This window comes from Struthio camelus, chromosome W (assembly GCF_040807025.1).
Source record: "Struthio camelus isolate bStrCam1 chromosome W, bStrCam1.hap1, whole genome shotgun sequence".
In the NCBI taxonomy this organism is placed as follows: Eukaryota; Metazoa; Chordata; class Aves; order Struthioniformes; family Struthionidae; genus Struthio; species Struthio camelus.
The window spans coordinates 32,532,816-32,547,351 of NC_090981.1; the positions used below are offsets into that span (position 1 = coordinate 32,532,816).

At 34.7% G+C, this 14,536-nt stretch overlaps 1 protein-coding gene across 2 annotated transcripts in view; it reads left to right on the plus strand.

The window, feature by feature from the left end:
• LOC104150508 (chromodomain-helicase-DNA-binding protein 1) overlaps positions 1-14,536 on the plus strand; it is a 52,650-nt gene that overhangs the window by 23,815 nt on the left and 14,299 nt on the right. For both annotated transcript variants that reach the window (XM_068925081.1, XM_068925082.1), the window contains exons 9-25: positions 220-320; positions 574-752; positions 1,243-1,370; positions 1,703-1,919; positions 2,488-2,577; positions 3,443-3,633; positions 4,739-4,927; positions 5,271-5,433; positions 7,372-7,524; positions 7,817-7,888; positions 9,668-9,817; positions 10,513-10,661; positions 10,920-11,016; positions 11,110-11,205; positions 11,991-12,167; positions 12,348-12,508; positions 13,832-13,873. In XM_068925081.1, coding sequence (XP_068781182.1) covers positions 220-320; positions 574-752; positions 1,243-1,370; positions 1,703-1,919; positions 2,488-2,577; positions 3,443-3,633; positions 4,739-4,927; positions 5,271-5,433; positions 7,372-7,524; positions 7,817-7,888; positions 9,668-9,817; positions 10,513-10,661; positions 10,920-11,016; positions 11,110-11,205; positions 11,991-12,167; positions 12,348-12,508; positions 13,832-13,873 — 2,355 coding nt within the window. The remainder of the gene's footprint in view (positions 1-219; positions 321-573; positions 753-1,242; positions 1,371-1,702; positions 1,920-2,487; positions 2,578-3,442; positions 3,634-4,738; positions 4,928-5,270; positions 5,434-7,371; positions 7,525-7,816; positions 7,889-9,667; positions 9,818-10,512; positions 10,662-10,919; positions 11,017-11,109; positions 11,206-11,990; positions 12,168-12,347; positions 12,509-13,831; positions 13,874-14,536) is intronic.

The window sequence follows — 14,536 nt, forward strand, 5'->3', positions numbered from 1 at the left end:
CTGTAGTGTCGTCTTCATACGCTTCCTCAGTCGTTAGCGATGAGGCACCTAGGCCAGATGGAACGCTTCTCTAGCGAGATTTTGAGTTGTAGTCCCTTCAAAGAAGCTCTCTGAGCAGCATTCCTGTGATGCTTACATTCAGAGCTTTAGAGTTACCGAATTTTCTTAGTTTTAGAACTGCACAGTGTAATAAGCCCTGTAAATAAATTCCTATTTCAGGCTGAAAAATGCTTCTCCAGAAGATGTGGAATATTATAACTGCCAGCAGGAACTTACAGATGATCTACATAAACAATATCAAATAGTGGAAAGAATAATTGGTACGTAACAAACTTGCAGACAGAAAATAGTGTTGAGCATATTACATGCTTATTGCTTGTATATTGCATTTGTAGTTAAGAAATTTAGAGTATTGATGTGACCAATGTTTTAATGCAAAACAAAACTTCTGATAAAAGGTTTATTCTACTTTCTTTGTTGTTAAACTAGTTTAAATTGTCTTGTTTAAAATGAGCGTTTTCTTAAAATACAGAAAGAGAATACTGAACTGATATTTCTGATGCGTTTCTGCAGCTCATTCAAATCAGAAATCAGCAGCTGGTTATCCAGATTACTATTGCAAATGGCAGGGTCTGCCTTACTCAGAATGCAGCTGGGAAGATGGTGCTCTCATTGCTAAAAAATTTCAGGCACGCATTGACGAGTATTTTAGCAGAAATCAATCCAAGACCACTCCCTTTAAGGACTGCAAGGTAAGCGTGTAATTGCAATGGGTTTATAATCAATTGTGATAGTAAGTGTTGTGCATCTGGAAATAACATGGAAATAACATATTACATAATATTTTTATGTTATTCAGAATAATAATAATGGGATATGTATACATATGTGTGTATAGAGGAGAGAGAGAGAGAGAGCGCGAGCGAGCAAGTATCACTGCTGAGAATAGCTTTTTGTTTATGTTTGTCCCCTGCTCTTTTTACTGGCATTCATAGATGAGTTTAGTTTCATTTGTTTTGAAAGTAACCTTTGTGAATGTGTTAATGTCTTTCCTGTTGTGAAATTTAGATCAGCAATCAAAATAATTTCAGGTGTTGCTGTATGGCCTAGTTGTCTGTGATGGATAAAGACTAGGTATGGTGACCCAACACATTTCTAACGCTATGTTGCTTCAACAGGAAAACATTTTGGTAGCTTCTGTTAGTCCTGTTAGAGGACTGATGTATAATTTCCTTCTGACAGGTTCTAAAACAGAGGCCAAGGTTTGTTGCGCTAAAGAAGCAACCGTCTTATATTGGAGGGCATGAAAGTTTAGAATTAAGAGACTATCAGTTAAATGGACTGAACTGGCTTGCTCATTCATGGTGCAAGTAAGTATAGTCTGAAATGAATTTTTCTTTGTTTGTAAATTGTAAGATGTGATGGTAAGTCATCTGTTAAAAGAAAGCAAACTTCTGAAAGGTCAACATTATTTTTATAATTTTAAAGTAGATATGCAAGGAACATGTGCAAGCTTTTTGTTAAACACACTTGAAAAATAAGTAGTATGCTAAAAATTATGTGATTTTTGAAATTGTTTCTAACTGTATCTAAATAGACTTCTTGGAGATTTACAGTTGCAAAATCTTCAGAATTTGCATGAGTGTTTTTATGCTCAAAAAATAATAATCTCTTCTTGTCCATTTTTCTCTGCATTTTTCAGAGGGAATAGTTGTATTCTTGCGGATGAAATGGGTTTGGGTAAAACAATACAAACGATTTCTTTTCTGAACTACCTATTTCATGAACATCAACTATATGGACCTTTCTTGCTCGTCGTGCCACTTTCCACCTTGACATCTTGGCAAAGAGAGATTCAGACTTGGGCTCCTCAGATGAATGCTGTGGTTTACTTAGGAGATATAACTAGCAGAAATATGGTGAGTATTTCTTTGTATCATTGAAAAAGCTTAGCAGTAAACAAGACTTATTTCATGCTCTTGTCTTCTGTTACTCTCCAGTATTTTGGTTAGGAATGAGCAAATACTGTATGTCTTTAGAAAGCAAAGTGTGAGCTTAGATTTTGATCTGATGTAAACATGTGAAAAATTTCCTTCCTACTAATTAATAAAAACGATTAAAAATGCAAATTTGAGCTTGAGAATAAATTGTCTTTTGCCATGGGATTATTTAGGTGCTTGAAAAGGTAAGCCAATCATGATCTTAATTTGTGAAGGAGTAGTGTAAGTAATCTTATCCATTAAAGTTAAAAAAAAAAAAAAAGTTTTACAGAAACTTTTTGCCGTTTCTTCATAAGTTTAAAAAAACATCCTGGGATCCTTAGAGAGCTTGAACTTGCAGTCTTGCATATGTTAGCGTGCTGTGCTTCTGTTTGGTGATCAAATTCTTGTATGTCAGTAAACAATTACATTGCTGTAGTGCTTGAAATCATCCCAATCAATAAGACTATTTTTCTGTAGCTTACAGTTCACTTAATTCTCTTTGTAGATAAGAACTCATGAATGGATGCATCCACAGACCAAGCGATTAAAATTTAATATACTTCTAACAACTTATGAAATCTTGCTGAAAGATAAGGTAATCACGCTTATTTCTTCAGGGAGATACAGTCACTTGTCCAGTGCAGAACTCCTTTAAGGTTACACATAGTTGGGTTCTGGATCTCTAAATGGATGGGGAATTTGACAGCTTTGCTTTTGAAAGTAGAACAGTATAGTTTTCTTCAAGTACTTTTAGATTTTTCTGTATATATGATGAGGCTTTATGCCTTTTTTTTTTTCCCTCCTCATTGAATGGGTGACACTTCTTTTTTTTTCTTCAGTTTGTTTGAGCTTCTCATTACTGTAGTAATCAATTTCCACCTTGAAGCACTCTCCTTCCTTATAGACCATCATCAAGGAACTGAAAAAACAAATCAGCCCACCACCCCTGACATCTGTGATTCAGAACTCTTGAAATCCCGTATGTTTTTCCTTTGTATGGTAGTTTCCATGATGGTCACACACAGTTATCATTAAATCTGCCAACAGCATATCAAAATTTTTATGGAGAGCCAATGAGCAGAACGTTTTTACTTCATTTGTTTCTATTGAAACAAATTCATTTTGCTCTATTGACCTATTGTTCTATTCTAAATCTTCATTTTGTTCTATTGACCTCTTGAAGGAGGTCAATAGTAATTTCTTTCTGTTAACGTGAAAATTAATATAGATCAGATTTTTGGCCTTTTCTTTCCTTTTACACTTAGCATATATTTCCTTGGGATGCTTGCATAGCCTTTTGTTGAATCCAAAACATTTAGGTGTCTGGATGCATAGGTGTCCATGTTTTGTTAAAGTAAAGTGATGGTATTTGTAGCCTGGTATTAAAATGTGAGAAACTGCATAATAGGCTTATTAATATAACGTTTTCTCTCCCCCCTCCTCACCTCTGTTTCTTTAAGTCGTTCCTTGGTGGTCTGAATTGGGCATTTATAGGAGTTGACGAAGCTCATCGTTTAAAAAATGACGATTCCCTTCTGTACAAGACTTTAATAGACTTTAAGTCTAACCATCGTCTTCTTATTACTGGAACTCCTCTGCAAAACTCCCTCAAGGAGCTTTGGTCTTTGCTTCACTTCATCATGCCAGAAAAGTAAGAGTTTTACATGATCTGTGTTAATTTTTTCGAAGCTTCTTACTATGGAATATTGTAGCGATTGGGAGAATCACATAAAACAGTTTAAATATTTTGTATAAAGCAGACATGCACATTTTTCATGCTACTGTTGATAAATAATTCTGGTGGCGGTTGTTACTTTTTTCTGTTTTACTGATCCACAAAAAAGATGGATTGATGTATGGATCAGAATCCTGAAAAAATATTTTATCCTAGTCTAAAAGGGAAACCTGGTGGATTTACTTTGGGGAGATAGCATGGAGCTGCAGATACCGTCTTTTCTCTTTAGTACCGTTAATGAAAACAAGTTTGTACCAAGATGCCCGATACCCATTAGTTCAATCACATAGCTAGTTTGCCCATGTGGTTTACCTACAGTAAGTGTACTGTGTTGACCTTATGTTGTATTGACTTCTGTTTATGTCTAGGATAAATGAGAACTCTAGGCACGCGTTCTTATCAGATACCTTGTAAATGCAAAGCACTATAGCTCCAATTAGTTTGGGAGCTATACTTTGCATTGACTTCTTCAGAACCTTACAAGCACAGCCAATAAAGTTGTTGTCTAGCGCCCATTCTTCATCTGATCACAAAGTTCATTCTCTTAGTCTGTTAGCATATATCAGAGGGTATTCACCTTTCAGCATACAAACTGCAAAAAAGTATGCGAAGTGGTCTGTTTTCATGCGTTTTCTTCCAGCCATACAACTATTTTTCAGGTGGCTCTTGATAAATAGGATTTCTGCAACCATCTGTTAGGGTTTCCTTGCAGATGAGGTAAAATGTTTAGTTTCCAGTGGGGAAATTAAAATTCAGTAGTTTAGTTCTAATTCTGCAAAAGTGTTTGGAGACTTCCATTCTTCTATTTACAGAGAAGAAGGTACTTGGAATTTCTTGTGCGATGAAAATTAAACCAAGGGAGTAGGGAAGAAGTCCATATGTGTACACGCATGTGTGGTATATTTATGGGCTTTGTGTGTTTGTATTCTAGTTCTTCTTGACTACCGCTTCTTCAGGTCATTCACAGTACATCACTATTTTTGTAGTGATTTTCATAGTGACTTATTCTCTCATGTTGAAGGTTTTCTTCCTGGGAAGATTTTGAAGAGGAGCATGGCAAAGGGAGAGAGTTTGGTTATGCAAGTCTTCACAAAGAACTTGAACCATTTCTACTGAGAAGAGTTAAAAAAGATGTAGAAAAGTCTTTACCTGCTAAGGTTGAACAAATTTTGAGGATGGAAATGAGTGCATTGCAAAAGCAATATTACAAGTAAGAAATGACACTTTTAAAATCCTACTTTTTAAAGTAATATATCTACCTGCAAATAACTGAAGTTTCATAGTTTTTTGTGATGCAATTGAGCTTGAAGCAAAAAAAGTAAAAACCTAGTATCTTTCAGGATTTTAGCACAGTGAAATTCCGTGGAGCAAAGGCTTAAGAATTACACTGGTCTAACCTCTGTTCATTTAGCTTCTATTGTATGGCGTATTTGTATGGTTTTTTTGTCAGGAGCTGCTTTTTGTCTTCAGTTTGATTCTGCTTTGAGAGCCTGCATGTATCTCAATTCCACAAAGGATTAGAAATTATTTACACTGTACATTCTATATCATAGGTGGATTTTAACAAGGAATTACAAAGCTCTGAGTAAAGGTTCAAAAGGCAGTACCTCAGGCTTTTTGAACATCATGATGGAACTCAAGAAGTGTTGTAACCATTGCTACCTCATTAAACCACCAGATGATAATGAATTCTATAATAAACAGGAGGCCTTACAGGTAATACCGCTTTGTTTTTTAATTTAAAAAAAGAAAGTAAGTTCTGTTTTACATCTGTAATATGTATGCAGTAATTTTATACTGTGGAAGCAATTTATTTGTTCTTATTAAAGTATATTAAGTAAAAACAAGATCTCTATAAAATGTGCATCCTGGGTTTTGCAAGTTAAGTAAATTAATTTTTGTTTCTGAATTAGAACTGAATAATAGACCATTACTAAATAAAATATCCCTGATTTTGATTATAATCAAAACAAAAAGGAAATAGTTTGAAATAGGCTGTATATTTTCAGACAAAATAAACTTAAGACCTAGATCTATTTAAACCTTGTTTAAAAAAAATAGTTAAACTGGTAACTGTGATATAAATACAAATGCATGGACTGGTAGTGGTACATCAACAATCCATGTGATAGCTCAAAGTGATCTGCAGAATGTTTTTAAGGTGTTGGTTGGTTGGTTGGTTGGTTTTTCTTTTTTTCTTTTCTTTTTTTTTTTTTTTTTTTAATAATGAAGCACTGTTCTCCGTATGCCTCCAAACAGCCAAAATGAAAGGAAATAAAAAGTGACAAACATCCAAAACAGTCTGATTTTTGCTGTTACTGTTATAAATGAAAACTGTAGCATCACTGCTAAGGATGGTCTGTGATTTTGTGTGTGTGTGTAGGTTAACTAATCTTTGTACTGTATCTGTTGAGAATCATTTGATGCAGTTTATACCACCATGAAAGTTTGTAAAGTTTTTTTTTTTTTCTGTAAGCTTTGAAGTCAGCAATTTAAATACTTTTGGGAAAAGTACTGGGTTGTGCAGTGACGACTTGTGATTTCAAGCTGTTTAATGTTATAAAGTATTTATAAAAGCTAAAGGATACTTACATCTTGGCACACTGAATTACCATAATGGAACTCGTCAGAATTGTTCCACCATTCTTTCTAATAACTACATACTTTTAACAATGACTTCTTTGGCCCATCTTAATACGTTTTGTTAGCTCTAGTTCGGAGCAACTTATCCTCCTCCTTTTTGGCATAAAGAATAGAAGTGCCAAACTCCAAATTTTTCATTCCCGAAAATTGTATCTTGAGCCATTTCAAGCTAAAGAGGCCTAAAATATTCAACATTAATTTGCATATGCACTGGAGTTTTTGTTCTAGTTATTCCCAGTGGAGCTGGGAAAGCTTAACATTGTAGCCTAAAGCCTGTTAGACTCCACAGACAAGGTTCTTCTCACTTTATCTGGCGTGAGGGGTTTGAAGGATAGGCATTGTCTAAGAACGCTTACAGGATCAGGCAGCAGTGCCTGTCTCTGTTCATAAGATGGAAAGTGAGGAGAAAGTAGTAATAAAGTAGTCCCTTTATATATAGATATATATATATATACACATACACACGCACGCACATATATAAAATCTCAAGTGTTTTGCTGACTACAAAAAGTTATTGTTTACTTGGCAGAAAAGCACTTGAGACTGCACCTTAACTGCACTAATTTGTAGCCCAGTATATTTACTTAACACCTTGGTGGAATGTTAAGATGCTGTTTTATAGGCAGGAGCTGAGAAATGCATTTCCTTAAAAACATGCTAATTCATACTGCTGTTGATTTCAGTTAAGATACTCGATGCTTTTATAATGCCTTTCTACAAGATCCGGACACTGGCTAAATACTGATTAAACTTGCACGTTCAGTTAGTGCTGCGTAGTTGTAAATCTGTATAGCAGTGTAGTATGGTCACTGGAATGCATGTGTTAGTAGTAGGAACATGTCTATTGTGTGCACATATTAAAATATTTTTAAAGGAATATCAGAATTTCTATCATTCTTCTCACACCGGTAAACAAGAAAGCAAACTTAAAAGGAATGTTTAACCAATTGCAGTGTGTATTAATGTTTGGGTGAACTTATTCTGTAATATACATTTACATTGTTTTTGTAGCATTTAATACGTAGCAGCGGGAAACTAATCCTTCTTGACAAGCTACTGATTCGTCTCCGAGAACGTGGCAACAGAGTTTTGATTTTCTCTCAGATGGTGAGGATGCTGGACATCCTAGCAGAGTATTTGAAGTATCGTCAGTTTCCCTTTCAAGTAAGAATTTTGTTGGTTGTAGCTAAGAAGCCTGCTGTCCCTTGTCCCCTGCCTCCCCTTTTTTTTCCTCTATATAAATGTATTTTTATGTACAGGAAGCCTGGCAATTGCTGCATGCTAAATGGTATTTTGAAATGGAACAGATGGAAAAGATGATGTAAAATGTTACATTGCTGGGTTTGGGATTTTTTCTTTTCTCACATAACTGTTCTAGTAATTGAGAAATTCAAATTGTTCTGATTAGAATATAGTATAAGAGTTTCTTTTTAACTGTAGTACTTAATCTCTTTAGAGACTCGATGGGTCAATAAAAGGGGAATTGAGGAAACAAGCACTGGATCATTTTAATGCAGAAGGATCAGAGGTATAGTATGAGTTGTCGTTATTTTTTTCTCCTTTTTTAAGGAATCTGCTCAGCTTTATTTTTCTTCCAAAGAAATATACTAAATAGCAATTTAGGGAAATTACCCAGGAAAATGAAAATATATCCCTAAGAAATATAACAAACATTACATAAAAACTGGAGGCTGAGAAAAGTGATGGATGCATCTGTAAAGTTGACGTTTCCTTCTTATCGCCTAGAATACAATTTTTACAACTGTTAGAATTTTTTTCTAAGATGAGGTTAAATAGGAACACAACTTATGAAAATGATGTTTAATTAATATAATCTGTAATTACAATTACTTTGACAAAGAACACTGAAAAAATATTGAAAGTACTGTATAAGCACGGAAAAATGTAGCTTCCTGACTTTGTTGTCGTGTAGGACTTACTCCTACAATTTTTACAAGAGCACTGTACTTAGGCAAGCCTTTAGCATCAAAAACAGCCTTTGGAAGTGGGCAGAACTGAGTTGCATATATCCTTGCATGAAGTACAACCATCTTCAACTCTGGCTTGTGTTATCAACATCTGACTCTTAGTTCTTTGCCCTGGAAGAGAATAGTGAAGAACTGATTTCTAGCCTACTTGTAATTTTATAGGTTTCTGTTATAGCATCTTTCTTTTCTGGGTTGGAGGATTCCCAGCTTATTTAGTATTCCTAATATGGAAGCCATGCCATGCCTTTGGTCATCTTAGATCCCTGCCCTACCCTGGCAGGGTTTTTTGCGATAATGGAAGGATAGCATATGTCAGTTACTGCTTAAGTTTTTGCTACGGTTGAGGAGGAAAGACTTGACTGCATAACATTAAACTGCAGATGCTTGTGAAAAACAGAAGTTTTACGTTTCTAGTACAGATATCATTGCCTTTTTCTGAAATCTTGCCAGTTCTACTGTACAGCTTTTGAGATGAAGGGGGAAATCCAGACTTCACACAGTAATCAAGAATGTAGACAAACTGCAGACACATGCAGCAACAAAATTATGTCCTCTGTTTAGTCTCTACTCTTTTGCTGATAATTCATAACATTTCGTGTGGCTTTTTGACTGTTACTCAACTGAGGTCTCTGCGGAAATATCTACCACAGCTCCAAGTACCAGTTCTTGCGTGGTAATGATTTGCTATTACCTGTTTCTGTAGGTAAAACTAGGATGTTTTTTTCCAGTTTCACTTTTATCTTGAATTTCATATGCTGTTCTATGCCTGTCTCATAAGATCCTTCTGCAGTCCTTTTTAGTTGTCCCTGAATAACTGTGTATCGTCATGTGCAAATTTTGTCAGCGTATTGTTCATCCCATTTTCCTATTGAACAGCACTGATCCAGGCAGAACGCTTGCTTCCTGTCTCTTATTTATCCAAGGGCCTTCCCTCCTATGCCATGGCTACTTAGTTTTCTTTAAAAATGTTGATGAGGTACTTTTGGCACCTACAAGACTTTTAACAGCAGGTTGTTTTGAACTTTTGGCTAGTGTTTTGTTTGATGTTTTTTTTCCCCTTCTCCCCCCACCGCCAGTTTGTTGGTGCTCATCTTCTAGGGTGCTGCTTCACTTAAACCACAGAGGAATAAATAACTGTCCACAAGGCACATTGATATCACTGTTTGTTTCATCTTTAAAGAAATTCCTATGGAAGAGGTGTTTGATAGCATATGAGTTCATAGTCTGCTTCACAGAACATATAGACAAGTGTCATATTGGTTTCCTGAAGAATATTAAAACTAATATGTATAAAGCTATTTCTTATTTTATGATTGCAGGACTTCTGCTTTTTACTGTCTACCAGAGCCGGAGGATTAGGTATAAACTTGGCATCTGCTGACACTGTAGTTATATTTGATTCTGACTGGAATCCACAGAACGATCTGCAAGCGCAGGCTAGAGCCCATAGGATTGGACAGAAGAAGCAGGTACGTACCTTTCAGCTTTAAGCTCCAAACGTGAAGGAGGGTTCCACACAGTAGCTGTCTGTTTTGTATTTAGGGGCCATGACAGTCTTCATGTATTTCAAGAGTAGCTAATATTTGATTAGTGTGTCTAAAAATGTTAATAGTGCTCATCCAATTTATTTATTTCAGCCCCCATATATGGGGAGAGAGTATGACAGCTGTAGGTGTATATGGATGGGGAGGGGAGTTGTGGACTTGTCCCATATTCATTGGGACCATGTCATTCTAGAAAATAACTATTTCTTCAGGCACATGCCCTTTACTTAGAAGTGAAATATTTCCTAGTTCTTTCCAGGTTTCTTTCCTGCAGAAGACATCAAGTAATATATCAGAAATAAGACACTTTTGTTTTTGGCCATGCTTATGCCTAATCTCTGCAGTTTATAAAAGAGAGGTCTGAGAATTTATTTCTTCAATTTTTAAATGGGTTATGTAGAGACTACAGTAACATGACTGAAGAAGTGTCTCATAAACGAGACCAGTTAATAAAACTCAGAAGATTTGTAGTCAGGACTGACATTTTTTCCCTCTTGTTGCTTAAGGGATTTTTTGTTAGCTTGGTACTTTCATCAGAAAGTATTGTTTTTATATGTAATTTGAGAAAATGTAAACAGAGGTGCTTTTTTTTTTCTCCCTTTTTTTTTTAATATACATAGGTTAATATTTATCGGCTAGTCACAAAAGGATCAGTAGAAGAGGATATTCTTGAAAGAGCCAAGAAAAAGATGGTGTTAGATCATTTAGTAATTCAGAGGATGGACACTACAGGGAAAACTGTGCTACATACAGGCTCTACTCCTTCAAGGTATATTTGTATATTCTTTTATATCAATTTACCCTTAAGTATATTCGGCAAGTAAGTAAAAATGCAAGTTACTGAGTTGGTTAATAAAAGGCAAAAAATAGGCAGTAAGGGTTTGTATAAGACAAGACAGACTGCAAAGTATATTGCCTTTGCACATCTTTATTTACATATTAAATATAGCTTCTTTTTTTAAAGTGAAGTAGAAGCTTGATTTGGAAAAATTCTCTAAGATGTTTTTCTGAAATTCCTGTATTTCAGCTCAACGCCCTTTAATAAGGAAGAGTTATCAGCAATTTTGAAATTTGGTGCTGAGGAACTTTTTAAAGAACCAGAAGGGGAAGAACAGGAGCCCCAGGTAAATGGAACAGTGCTTCTACACTTGATGAGTATAACAGCCAAAAATATATATAAATTATTTTGTTATAAAGAGAAACTTACTCTGTTTCAGGAAATGGATATAGATGAAATCTTGAAGAGGGCTGAAACGCGGGAAAATGAGCCAGGCCCATTAACTGTAGGAGATGAGCTGCTTTCACAGTTTAAGGTATTGCTGTGATCCCTCCCTCTCTCTTCCTGTAACTACACTTCCCTTTATTAATGCTACTGTTCTTTTTTTCTTTTGTGTACCTATCCGTCTTTTCTTGTTTTTGTGAAATAGATGCCACAATAAGTCAATACTCTGTTTTTCTCATAAAATGCCATTTCACCTGTACAGAATAATTACAATCAGGAAAAAAAAAATTTAAAAATACATAGTATATGTATTTTTTGCATATATTATATATTTAACACATAAAGGGGAAAAATGATATATTTACAAATGTATTAGCCTTTGATTTAATAATTACAATATTAAGTCACCTTCCTGCTGATGATGCGGCAGCATATTGTGATTTCTACAATTTATTAACGTATGGTTAGCTTTGTTATTAGTTTTGCGTTAATTTAGCCATTCAAATGCCATTATCCTTGCTTTGAAGGACAATTAAATAATAGTCTTACAGCTATCAAGGAGACTGTCTCATTGTACTTTGATTAGTTAACTTTTAAATGAATAAGAACAAGATTCCAATCTTTATATTCAACCACGTTGAGCGGAGCGTGTGTGTGTATATACATGTGTATGAAAATATTTTCATTAGAGACTGTTTCATTAAGTATTTTGTATTTATTAACTATATTATATGTGTGTATATTCTTTTCATCATGTGTGTGTCTGTATAAAATATGCCATCGTGGACGAAGCTTTCCTAAAATTTAGTTGCTGACTCTCATTTAAACAAAGTTATGTACTGACTTGGTGAAAATACGTGTGTTCTGATACGTAAGGTGGCCAACTTTTCCAATATGGATGAAGATGACATTGAGTTGGAACCAGAACGAAATTCAAGAAATTGGGAAGAAATCATTCCAGAAGTCCAGCGGCGAAGAATAGAAGAGGAGGAAAGACAAAAAGAACTTGAAGAAATATATATGCTCCCAAGGATGAGAAACTGTGCAAAACAGGTATGTCTGGTTTTTGACTGACTTTCATTTTTGTGTTGCTGTTGTTTTGGTCTTTATTTTTGGATTGCTTGCTTTTTTTCTTTTTCCCCTCCCCCCCTTCTCCTACAATGTATTTTTGGCAGACTAGATAATTGTATTCATGCATTTTAATTATGTTGCTTTGAACTACTGAAATTCCAGATCAGCTTTAATGGAAGCGAAGGAAGACGCAGTAGGAACAGAAGGTATTCTGGATCTGATAGTGACTCCATCTCAGAAAGAAAACGGCCAAAGAAACGTGGAAGACCGCGAACTATTCCTCGAGAGAATATTAAAGGATTTAGTGATGCAGAGATTAGACGGTAAGATTGGGGAGGAACATGCGTGATTAATGGGACAGAACAAAATTTTAAAAATCATTTTAGAGTTTAAAAATACAAAGACAGTTTATTTTTCCTGAATGTAGTTGAAAACTTTTATTCAAGGCATTAAAGTTTTACCTTGTGTACTTTACAGTGCTGACGTAAGGGACTGTAGTGTCCGGAATTTGAGCTCATTTTGGTGAGGGATAAAATTAGGCTGGAAAAATATTCTTGATTGAGTATGCATTACTCCTAATCCCTGCATCCCCTGAAGACATTGGTTTCCAAAATGCAATTTTTACAATGGGTGACCTCCCCTATCCCCCAGCAAATAAACAAAATGTTCTACTTCCCATCAGTATTAATTGTAATTGAAGAAAGAGTACATATGTTTTTGTGGTGATACCCACCAAAAGTTGAGTGAGTTTTGTTTTGTTTTAGACTTTTTGCCACTGTAGTTGAATAACTGTGATACGATGCTTTTTAAAACTAAATAACGCAAAATCTATTTTCATAAGTAAATCTGTACAGCTGGTCCCATCAGTATTTGATGCTTAAAATATTTTTTTGTAAAAGAAGGAAGAGGAATTGTTTTTGCTTTATCTTTACAGGTTTGTGAAACGCTACTTTGTTTTTGGAGTTTTAAGTATTCAGGTTTCTCTTTAAAGTTTCCAAAATATTTTTTGGTTATAGAAACAACTTTACAAGATCCTTTTTCCCTTTCCATTTCATCCAACATAATGGACTGCAGCTTTTGACAAGGTTATTCTTGTGCTTGCACTAGTAACTTGGATTCTTGTTTGTTGAGGAAAATTCCTTTTTTATTTCGTTCCTTCTCTGTGTCCCAGATATTTCCAGTTTCTTTGCAACCGTCCACGTTTTTTCTGAGGGTACAAACATTCCTATATCTTTCATGTTATGTTTTCCAAAATCATAAAGTCATCTATCTTGAGTTGCAGCTAGCTCTTCTTTATTATATGAGGCATAGCATAATGTCTGAATTCTCTATTTACTGTAAATTCGCATTTGATTTTTATGATTAGACACATCTAGTTGCTGAATCTTTTGTCTCATGAACATAGTAGAGTAATTTCTGAAATAAATTGTACCATCTGTTGTTGTATTTGTATCGGTCCTTAAACCAATTGAACTGTGGTTTTAAATGTGGGGTATCTTGATATACTAAGCTACCCTAGTCTCTTTAGTTTTTATTTTCTTTGCATTGTACATATTATGTTGTACTAAAAATTATTGATAAAGTTTTAAAACCAATGTGATTAGTTAAGAATTTATTTAAACTGTAAAATTATTTTCTATTACTAGATTTATCAAGAGTTACAAGAAATTCGGTGGCCCTCTTGAAAGGTAAACTTATTTGATTATAGTTGTGTAGCAACTTGGAACCTTGTTTTGATAAAATTAGAACAATACACCTAGAAAACTTAGGTTGAAGAGAAAATAGCGTACCTAATCTGTTGCCTTAACTCTAACGTGGATTTAGTTTAGTATCTTCGTTTCTTCATATATGGCCTTTATGTAGACAGCCAATAATGTAAACCCCTCAGTTTTGCAGGACTATTTGGTTTTTCCTTATACTTTACATACTATCTTGTTTAATGTGCGTTAGTGATAATGGTTTAGTTGTCTTGTTTGATAGTCTGTTGAAAGCCTGTGGTTTTATCCACTGAACCTGCCGAAGGTAGTTTTGCATTTTTACTTATTGTCAGTTCTTATTTTTACGTTTTCTGTATTACTGCACTGTTTGAGAATAATTTCTTATCTTCATTTTCCTTAAAAATATTTATAGCTTATGTGATCATGTTACAGTTCCTGTTCTTTTTAAAAAATACGCGGTAACGTAACTCAAAGCTATATAGTTAGGATCCTTTACAGTTCTTGTTGTATTGTCCTCTGGTATCTGGATGAATTATATTATTTCCTTTTTTTTTTTCCTTTTATAGTTTTTGTATAATTTTCTATAGCTGTTTTCAACTGCATGGATCAAAATTGCTCACAGTGCAGCAGGTG